This window comes from Seriola dumerili, unplaced genomic scaffold, assembly GCF_002260705.1.
Source record: "Seriola dumerili isolate Sdu_G_001 unplaced genomic scaffold, Sdu_1.0 BDQW01000149.1, whole genome shotgun sequence".
In the NCBI taxonomy this organism is placed as follows: Eukaryota; Metazoa; Chordata; class Actinopteri; order Carangiformes; family Carangidae; genus Seriola; species Seriola dumerili.
Genome location: NW_019174404.1, coordinates 8,435,368 through 8,446,334, shown reverse-complemented (window position 1 = coordinate 8,446,334; position 10,967 = coordinate 8,435,368). Strand labels below are relative to the sequence as shown.

The 10,967-nt window shown below is 40.6% G+C and overlaps 1 protein-coding gene across 1 annotated transcript; it reads left to right on the top strand.

Annotated features, from left to right (window-relative positions):
* Positions 1–858: 858 nt before the first annotated feature.
* Positions 859–2,949, top strand: LOC111225840 (psychosine receptor-like; the record flags this gene model as incomplete). Its single annotated transcript, XM_022750877.1, has 1 exon — positions 859–2,949. A coding segment is annotated over one exon (966 nt), but the record flags the coding sequence as incomplete, so codon positions are not given.
* Positions 2,950–10,967: the final 8,018 nt, after the last annotated feature.

The window sequence follows — 10,967 nt, the reverse complement described above, 5'->3', positions numbered from 1 at the left end:
AAAACGTTTGAAACTCCAAAAACACTGGATCCTACATTTCCCATAATGCAAGTCAGTAGCATGTTTCATTAGATTCTCTGTGACTGGTAAATGCCCATGTCTATCAAACTCCACTAACCCAGTTTGTAACAAAAGCCTTCTGCATGTTTAATCTCAAAGTCCAAGCCAATATAACACTAACGGCTCATAACCATAATGGCATTTTCAGGATAATGTTTATGTTTGGTATGAACTTGTTTCATTGGCTAATACATTGCTAAAGTATTTTTAAACCCCAATATGCCTCAGAAATCTAATATCAGTCAGGCTATATTGTGTCATGATTTCTGTCTCATTCCTGTTTATTGGCCTCCTGTCATAATTCATCCACCCACTGGATGTCCAGACTTTCTTCCAGTGTCCAGATCCACTTGCTCACCTGTTTTCTATTTCCATTCACGAGACCTTCCCTGCCTCCCTACACACCTGTTCCTCATTGCCCTCATCTGCTATATTTATGCCAGGTGCCCCCCCCCCCAGTCAGTGACCTGTTGCAAATGTCTCTGTGTTTCCCTTCGTGCTGCTCATGGTGTGGAATCCCGTTCCGGCTACCTGTATGTAGTTACCTGTTTTCTGTATCTCTGCCTGCCTGCCTTCCGTCCGATCGTCTGTCTGTAAGCCTCATCACAGCCACTTGCACCAGAACTGCCTGTGCTCCTACCAGCTGTGTCAATACTGACTGTACTCTTTTACAAGTAAACTAAACTTGGTGAGTAAAATTGATGGAGTAGCCCCTTAACCAAAAGGTTTAGATATTTAAATGCATTGCTGTGACCCTTCCTTATGTCCTTTGTTTCTCTACAAGGTGTGAGCATATGAACATCACACTCCGCGATGGAAAACTTTACCCTGGCCATCAACCATTCAGACTGTTACTTGGATGATAGCGCATCAAGGAGGAAGTTGTTTCTATTTTTCTACTTGACTATCATCATCACTGCCATCCCGTCCAACGCTTTCTCCCTCTATGTGTCATGGCAGCACATTAGACAGAAGAATGAGCTTGGTGTTTATCTGTTCAACCTTGCCCTCAGTGACCTGACCTTCACTGTTGGGTTGTCTCTGTGGCTGGACTTCCTGTGGCGAGGAATCTGGGCCCATGGAGGTTACGTATGTGTGCTTTCTGTCTACTTTCTTTTCACTAACTTTTACACCAGCGATGCTCTACTCTGCTGCATTGCTGTTGACCGCTACTTGGCAGTGGCTCACCCGTTAAAGTACACATCCTTGAGAAAAGTTGGCACTGCAGCAGCAGTTAGTGTTGCCATTTGGGTGTTGGTGATCTGTTTCAATGCCACCACCATCACATGGAAGGACACTTATCAGGAAAACAACACATTTTCTGTGTGCTTTGACATCTTCCTCCCACTGTCAGAGAATCTGGCTCGTGCTAATGTAGTGCGCTTCTTCCTGGGGTTTATTGTTCCCGTTGTCCTGGTGGTGTTTTCCAGCTGGGGGATCTGTCTGGCGGTGAAATCCAACCAGGCCACAGAGGAGCAGGAACGTAAACGGATTTGGAAGCTGCTGACAGTAGTTCTGCTCTGCCTTTTGTTCTGCTTCGGACCTATCCACGTCATGATGCTTCTCCGCACACTGGTGGATGACTGTAGGACTGCTGCGTGGCTACTCTATCCCTACAAGATCAGCATTGCTATCTCAAGCCTCAACTGTCTTGCAGACCCACTCCTTTATTGCTTCATCACTAGAACAGGACAGGCCAATGTTAATCAGGTTGTTCTCTTCCTCCAGGGAAAGAAGAGAAGCAAAGAGGAAGGTATGGTATAGGTTTAACAGCAGTAAACACATCTGGAGAGGGTCCTGTGTTTTAAGATGTATAAAAATACTCTGCTTTGAATAATAATTTAGTTTACTGTCTTTAACAGACAGTTCACTTTGCACGTACCACTCTATAGAGGTACTTTATTAACATCAACATGTTCACTTCATCAGCACTGAGACATGGAGAACAACTGTTCCAGGGTGAACAAACATTTCCCTGAAGAGGTCCAAAGGAAATAAATGGATTTTGAATGCAAATTTGACGCCAGTCATCATTTGAATAAGGCTGCAGTTGGAAAACAATATTTGGGGTTTTTTTTTTAACGAACCATGTGGCTTTTATTATAGGACCATATGACGACACATTCTACTGTAGTCTCACTTCAACACGCTATTTGTGGTCGGATAAATGTGGATCAGGTGCACATTTGCATTTTAGAGACAGAAATAAAAAATGGTGTTCCTCTTAAGTACAATCATCCTATAACAAAACATTGTACATGCATTTTGGAAGATTCAGTGCCAAACTCATTGATCATAATCTAAAATGATGTGAACTTGCAAATTAAAGGCTCAAAAATAATTTCAGGAACAAACGTTTCTTTTAAGCTATTTAAGTTATGTCAAAGCAATTGCCATTGTCCAATATGTGGATGTCTCATCTTAAAATCAAACTAAATATTTTAGTTTAATGTTTTCTGTTCAGTGTTTTCCACTGCAAACTGCTCCTGAAATTAATATTTAGCATTTTCTTCATTCACTGGTTCTTATCGTGGTAATTATTCCAAGAAGTTCAGCTATTTGAAAGGGAAGTTGGCCAAAAAAACAAAAAACGTACATGTATAAAATTTTGATGACAGACTATAGAATGTATCCATTTATATACGAAGAAAATAAAAAATATTTTATACAATACTCATACTTTATCTGTAGGTTGTGTCATGTATTCACAAAAAATGTTAAGTGCTTTTATCTGCAGGTCTACACTGTGGCAAACTGCACTTATGACAAACATGGATATCTGAAGCTCTCTAGTGGACAATTCTGGTAGTGCGGCAAGCTGTCTACACTGTTCACACTTGGAATATTTAAACATTTCAGATAAACCTCTTGTGTGTTACTGTTGCACAAATCGATTTATCACATAATTTGTAGTGTTTTATAACCGCTATTCAATCTAATATTTAAATACAGACATGCCATAAATATTGTCCTCTGTTATCTTTATTTTGTCCACATGATCTGATGACCTCAGATTTGATTACTGACTCTTTAGTGATAAGAAAACCATATAGAAACTCACATTCCTGCAAAACACACACACACACACACAAATGTACAAAGACTCACACATTTTGACCATAGGAAAGTTTAACCTTGTGAGGATGTCCCCTATTGGAAGTGAGTCCACATAATGTGACTGTGAGAACATACACCCTTTGAAAGTGTGTTCTTGAACTTCATTTTGACAGAATACCACGACAATTTAATGCACCTCACGTTTTTTTCCTCTGGTATTTAAAATGCGTGACACTACTCGCTTTGCCGTCATGCCTCCATAACAACAAAAGCTGGAGAGGACATGTGCTCCCCCATGTGAGTCTTTGTCCCTCCTGCCTCTCTCTTCCATCCATCCATCCATCCATGTCAGATAATATGCTTCACTTAACAGTGAATAACCTGCATCAGCAGAACCTGGGGGCTATAAAGCCCATCTGAATACCCATCCTCTCACCTTCAACTGTCCTTGACTGTGGAACACACAGCCTTCTTTATATGTGTGTAATACAAGTGCACGTGGAGATGGAGATACCTGAAGAGCAATAGGTTTGGTCAGTGCATCCCAGTGTCTACCTGGATTTTGGCAGAGTTTCAGCAGTGGCACGTGTGAGAGAGCGTGCTCCCTCTCGGGCATGATGAATGAATGGGACTGTAATCTACACTAGTGATCTGACGGCATGCACACGTGTAATTGAAATATGATCCTCATTGGAATAAAAAGGTATAGTGCTCAAACCAAGCTGGGATGGGGATCAAGGATGTATATCTTTTATCTTGTTATTAAAGGATCCACCTCATTAAGGGATCCACCTCATATAAAAACAAAAACAAAAAATTAAGTAGAAAGCAAAAAACTGTTTTGAATCAGGTGGAATCAGCTACATTTTGGCCAATCCCATCCCTAGCAGCTGTGACTGGCGCTGGGTGTTGGCAGGCGATCTGTGGGGGAATACTCAGGGTAATGTACACATACACGTGCTGCAGAGAAAATCTGAACCAAATACACACATGTGCTAAAAAAGGAAACATGGACAAATATAGCAGTCTAGGGTTGTGTGCTTACAATATTACATAAGCAATTCATAATCTAAACTAAGAATAGAATCAATGTAGCTTTAATAAATCAAGCAGTCAGTGTGGTTTATTAACATTCAGCAGTTTGCTCCAACTATAAACTAGATTTGCTGTAGTAAAAATATCATATTTCCTTCCTCTGAATCATTAGCCTGAAATATTTTTCCTTTCTTTATTGCTGGCACTCTTTTGTCTATTTAAATTATTCATTACTCTTATCTCAAACCCCTAATACATCTGCTTTTCTCAGAGACATCTGTGCCCGCTCGCTCCCAATCTATAATCCAAACTGTCTCAACTGTCTCTCACTTGTTTCTCGCCCATTTTCCAAATGTGCGCATGCAGCCTGACTAATAACAGCTATCTTCAGTCACTGAGGAGCGGTGGAGCAGAGAGCAATGGAGAGCTCTTTGTTTGAAGTATTGGAATTTGTAATGGAGTTTTAGTTTGTGGAGCGAAATGTTGCTAAACAAAAAACTCTGTGCTAGCGTTTGATTTTTTCCTGCAAGGGCATCAAGTAATTTTCAGCTCTGACCAGAGGGAATTGCAAGAACACTGATCACATTCATTTTTAATATTTGTTGTCTTATTTTGTGCTGCCATAAATGTCTCTTTATATTTCTCCATGTCGGGTGATGTATAGTATCCTACTTTTGGTTTCTGTCTTAACAGTTTGCATTATAAGCAACAAATCAAAATCCTTTAATAATTTTGTCACCAACTTGCAACATTGTGACAATATTGTGCTCTAAAGGTAAACTCTACAATTGATATCTTCAAAACATACATACATCAACAAAACTGTCATTGTTATCGACCCCATTCAGTCCAAAATCTGTCTAAAGTTCAAACCCCAATCAAGAGTTTACACTTTTCCGTTTTCATCATGTGATGTGTTTGATTTGTCAGTTTCTCTTTGCTGGTTTGCATGACATCATATTACACCTCTCTTCACTTCAGCATCTCAGCTGCCAGACACGTTGTCAGGCAGATTTCACATCTCCCTCCTGTTGCATTTGATGTCAAACATGCTGGGCTCCTGCAGGCGACCGTCTGACACTCCCTCCAACCTTTCCTCTTCATCATCCTTCCTGTCGCTCTCAGCACTTTCACACTTTTCCTCCTTCCTCACAACAACTACTTGTTCTGGCAACAGCCTCTCCAAATCTTGTGGGGAAATTTATAATCAGACTGAAAGTGGGGAAACAACTGTTGGCATTATGATGATGTCAGGGGCAGATTTAAGTTTACTGTGTTAGGTGACGTATTTCTTTCTTTAACTTCATTTTGCTGAAATTATTGTTACAAACTGGATCTAGCTTATCTCATTTAAACCAACTACAAAGACCAAACAATACATTTAACAGAGTTATTTGCAGGTTTTGCTATTGCTACATAGCCAGCATTAGCATCAACAGCTATTTACTTGTCTAGAAGAAATGTTGAGCCTCTTTATTCCTTCACTCACCAAGAGATGTCTCCAGTGGTGGAAAGCAACTGCAACATTAACTCTTGCTCTATTACATCCTTTCTTCTACTGAAGTTAGCACGCTACCCAACTAGCCCCGGCCCATCTCGACACTTTCTGATAGCGACTCACTGTAGCCTCCAGTCTTCCCTGTCGACATAGCACTGCTCAGAGGGCGTATTATAACCTCCAACAACGACCGAAGCTCTTGTCAAGTGACAATCAGGGGTGACTCCCGGCAAGAAACCAAACAGCCCCTTTAATATTTGAAGTGAAAGCTTTAGTGTGTTAAAAAGTTGCAAAATGTATAAACAAATCAAACAGTGGAACAGCTGAATCCATCAAAAAAGGTCGAACTGGGAATGTTGGAAGATGCAGCAGTGTAGATCAGGTGTAATCAATCGGAATGATTATGGATCAGATAGAACCTGCCTCCATTTTAGCTGGTGACTGACAGGACATTTTGTTGTCTTGTTGGATGACTTGTTTTTGTTTTTTGTTTTTTTTTTATATAGGCTATTCCTATGTGGTGCTTTTTCTTTTGCAAGATTTATCAGATTTTAATCTGGGTAAAAAAATAAAAGTAATAAATAAATAAAATCATATCCAAAACAAGAGATTCAATTGATGAAAAGTGTTTAGAAGTCAGTTTGCAAACCAACTTCATAAATAGATAGCTCATGGATCTTAAAACATTTTTTTTCTTCCTCTACTTTTTTTCTACTTACAGTTTATGAATGCCACCTTTGGTAAGTGTATTGTTATTGTAGTGAATTTCGTGCTTTTGTAAGTTTGTAATTCTGTTTTTTCTTTTTTTTTTTTATAAATCGTCTTAGGCGGTAAATTTAGGATCAGTGATTTGCTGTTTTTCATCTCAGTCAGCCCTTCAGGCAGTCGTGATTTTTGCAGTTACCCTAAAACAGCACAGATACTTCCTCAGAGGTTAGTCTCGCCCACAGCCTTGGCAAGTCACACTACTTTGCAGGTCAAAGATCAGCAAAGGGGAACTCTGTACAGGAAGGATGATTTGAGATCCTAGTTATACTGACTATCCTGAATTTCAGTGTGAGAAAAGCTTCAGTTTGGGGTGCAGAATTACCTGCTATATGTGAGCTTTATGCATGACTAAACCTGTGTAAACACAGGGAATGAGTTAACCCCCACAGTGCCTTCTCTTCTGGGTGATTCATGGCTATTTCTGATCATGTTTTAAGAGAACTGAGAGTGGGTGGGAGTCAATATTGCAATCCCTCTACTTGTTCTATTTAGGACATTGAGTGATTTTTTTTTCAAGCCCTCTGACATTCGAATGAAAGAGAAGTGGGGTTTTTTTGCGTTTGCACCTTGACTAAGATTGCCTTTATTCCAGGGCAAGTCAACTTGGTAGGATTAGGATGTCTGCCCATGTGTGTGGGGGTCATCCTCTCGGATGAGACACACAAGCCTGTGTGTTCGTTCATACACAACTCTTGACTGATGAAATCATGATTCTGCCGCAGCCCTCAGGATGAATTGCACAGCTTTCTAATGGGGGAAAGAGCTGTAAAGCTACAAGTCTGATGGTTGACATCAGTTAACTGTCAGTATGCAGAAGAAAAGCTGGAGACATAAGAAATGCTTTTAGGCATCAGAGAAGGTTTAAGACCAGGAACATTCAGTTAGTCAGTTTAGCAGAGAGTCATGATTTAGAGGAGTGACGGATGGATGAAAAAATACTTTGCCAAAGTATCAAATGAATAATTTTTTTTTCTGTTGCATGCAAATTCCACTCTTGTTAAAACACCACATTAAATTTGCATGTGCAAATTCAGTTTAAACTGATGCCTCTCTCCCCCTGCCGGCTGGAGAATAGATGTAAGGTTCAACATCAAAACACACAAAACTATAAAAAGCAAAGGGAGGAAGCAAAGAGCTGTGCAGGAAGACGAACACACTGCGCAGATCGTGAAGCGGGAGATAATTGGGCAAAGAGAGCAGTGTGTGTGCACTCTGCAGTGAGCACCTGAAGAGGGAGTCTGGATCAATTTGCTTTCATTCAGTGATCTGATTCTTTAAAATGCTTATACTGTTTACATGTCCATTAATGCATCACTATGTATGACTCATTGATGATAATGTGTCAAACCACCCATCCCCCTGATGCTGTAAATGTAAAATCACTGTTAATTGATATATAGAAAAATAAAATATGTCTTCAACCATCAATGTCTCTTTAGAGATCCCTAGTTATTTTGATGTTGTGACACCTCCCAGCCCTTTTCTAACACTGCACCATGTGGTTCTGAAAGTGTCTTCTTACCACAAAAACGCAAATTACACCTACTTCAGCTCCTAGTTTAATTCATCAGAAACATGTTATCAGATATTACGAGTAAGATTTTAATTTTTTGTGATTCAGAGGTTGTGAGGGTGAAAAAGTATTATTTCCGAACCTAGTGGCAGGGATCGCAGGATATTGATAGATTTAACTGTGTACATCCCCATTAACACATAGCATAACCTAGCACATGAATCACAATCTACGATCTACGTTGTCAAAAAAATTAGTTAGGGCTCGATGTTTGAGAGACATGTTTGTTAATGGATTTCTCTAAGCTGTTCGGGATCACCTTCCCTACCGCTTTCACGTCCATACAAATGACTCCGATTGACCATCTCAGGACATGATTACATAGACTAATGAACAACGCACAAATAGACTAAAAAAATCAATTAAAAAAACGGTGAGAATAAAATCCCCTGATGATTCATCATGTGTGGGGGAGGCATAGAGATAAGGATAAAGGGACAGAAAGATAGTGACAAACAGACAAGAGTGAGAGGAGGAGGGTAGAGCAGGTTGAGGTCACTTCCACCTTGAAGGAAAGCTCCACAAACACACACACACAAACACACACACACCCCTTTCCATTACATGCAATTTATAGCCTTCCCTTTACTTGCCTGCTTCCCTGATTAATTTCTTTTGTGGTGCTGTCAGCCAGGTCGTTTTCCTGGGCGCAACGCACACTTTGACACACCTGACTGTTGCTCCGAGCAAGACATGCATGGATGGAGACCTTGGGCTGCAGCATCCCGCAACACGCTAAGAGCCAGTTACATAACAATGAGTTCTGTCATTTAATTACCCAAAAGCTGCATCATGGAAAATTCATAGTGATAATGTTTGTTGAAAAAAAATGGTTAGGCAAAAATTTTGACGCAAGTGAAAAAAGAAACGAGATAAAAATAAATTCAAGACTACAGAGAAGCGATGCTTGGTTGACATACTGTTTGAATAAATTCAGTAAATTGAGAGAACTGCAACACGTCCTTTTGTCACTTAGTTGTGTTTTTGTCCTCATTCCCTTGATTTCTTCAGGGCAAAACTGAATAATACACTACAAAGATGCACAACTTAAGCTCATTGAATAATATAGATATATAGTGTATAGGAGCATTAACTGTTATTAATAAAATGCCCACTGCAAAACTTTGTACCAAAAATGAATTACATTACACTAGGTAAAATGTAACCATTTCCAATTCATTGGTTTTACAGAAACCATAATTCCTCACAGCCACTTACCAGAAGTAACCCTGTCTATACCAATGGTCCAATTAAAGGATGTGCACATTTCAATAAGGAAGCACATGAATGTATTAAACACATCTGAACTGTCCCTCTTATGTGTGCCAAGATATTTTGAGACAATAATGGCCAGAAAACACACTATCTCTCTCTATCTCTCTCTCTCTTTATATATATATATCCCCCATTCTTTTTCCTTCATTCTTAAAAAAACAAACTAAAACCTACAAACAGCACTTCCAGCAAGTAGCTCCTAGCAATTGGTTTTAATGGAAAAAACAAAGCCAACATCAGGACTTTTTCCACAGAAGACATAAATAATGAAATAAATAATGGCTGCATTCAATTTAGCTGCTTAAGGTTTAGGTTCCTAGTAGCCATAGTTAATGTTACTAGTTAATTAGTGATACCTGTGGTTTTCTCATCATGGCAAGTCAAAATGTATGCTGTGAAAAATATGATTGATTTTTGTAAATAATTGTGGAAAAGCAATGTCGTTCTAACATGCCCTGCAATACCATCATGATTTTAATATGTTAATGCTGTTATCAGTATAGCAATAGCCACATTTAAAATGTCTTTTGTCGTGTATCATAAGAGAAGCAGATGTAGTGTGTGCCAGTCATAAGTGGACAGTTCTTATCATTTTTATCCCGTTTTTATGTCAATCCTTGCTGAACACTTTTAGATCCAGGCTGCTTTATCTATACGCTTTTAACAAAGCATAATACTCTAATAATCACGTTCCGGGTCGGGACAGACTACCGAGGCTAGCACAATCCGGCTTGTTTGTAGCATTTTTAGCCTTTGGTGCTAACGCTAACCGAGCAACAGGAATAGCAGACAACGGGTACCAAGCCGACCTACCGACTGCAAACCAATGCCTCATCTCCGAAGCAGGTCCTCTTGTTGGACCCGTGTCGGTAAGTTTTGCTGCATGCCAACTCTTCTGTGGATCACCTCTACCACCTCAGTTAAAACCTTTCAAGTGTAAATATCTGCGGTCTCCCTGTTAGCTGCTGCTAACATCTACAGCTGGCAGCGAAGCTTTTAGACTTTATGCACTTGTAGCCCTGTACTGGCCTCCGCTTTTATTTCTGCTCGTCAGCCACCTTTCTACAACCCATGGCTCCACTTACCTCTCCGCCCGGCTGTGTCAGCTGCGCCCTCCTGGCCGATAAGATTGTAGCGCTAGAAGCCAGAATATCCATGACGCCGAGAAGCTCACGGACACCATCATTTTCGGTCCAGCACAGACCGACACAGATTGTGCGCGAGTGCCTGATGCCACTGTTCACTGTCATGTTGAAGTTGCTGGAGGTGCCTCTACCCCAGAGCCTGTTGCCACTCAGTGCCCTGGTATTGGTGCCTCTCCTCCGGTCACCGCCGCTAGCGACACCTGGACGCGGCTTGGGGCTAAGCCAAAAACCCTGGCCAGTTCCACACCATCTCTGTTCACCATTCCCCATCTACTCCGTCATCGGACAGGACGCTCCCCGCCACAGGCCTCCACAGCGCACTCCTATATCGTTGATCGTCGGTGACCCCATTGTCAGACATACAATCACTGCACGCTCGGTGCTAAGGTTGTGGGTATTATTCAGTGGATCCCGCCTGTACTCAGCAAATACCCACATGTCCAAAATCTTATCATTCATGTGGGTACGAATGGCACAACCAGGCAGCAGTCTGAGGTTTTAAGCAAAATTTTAACCGCCTTTTTAACGAACTCAACAGCTGTGACTTCATCCCAGG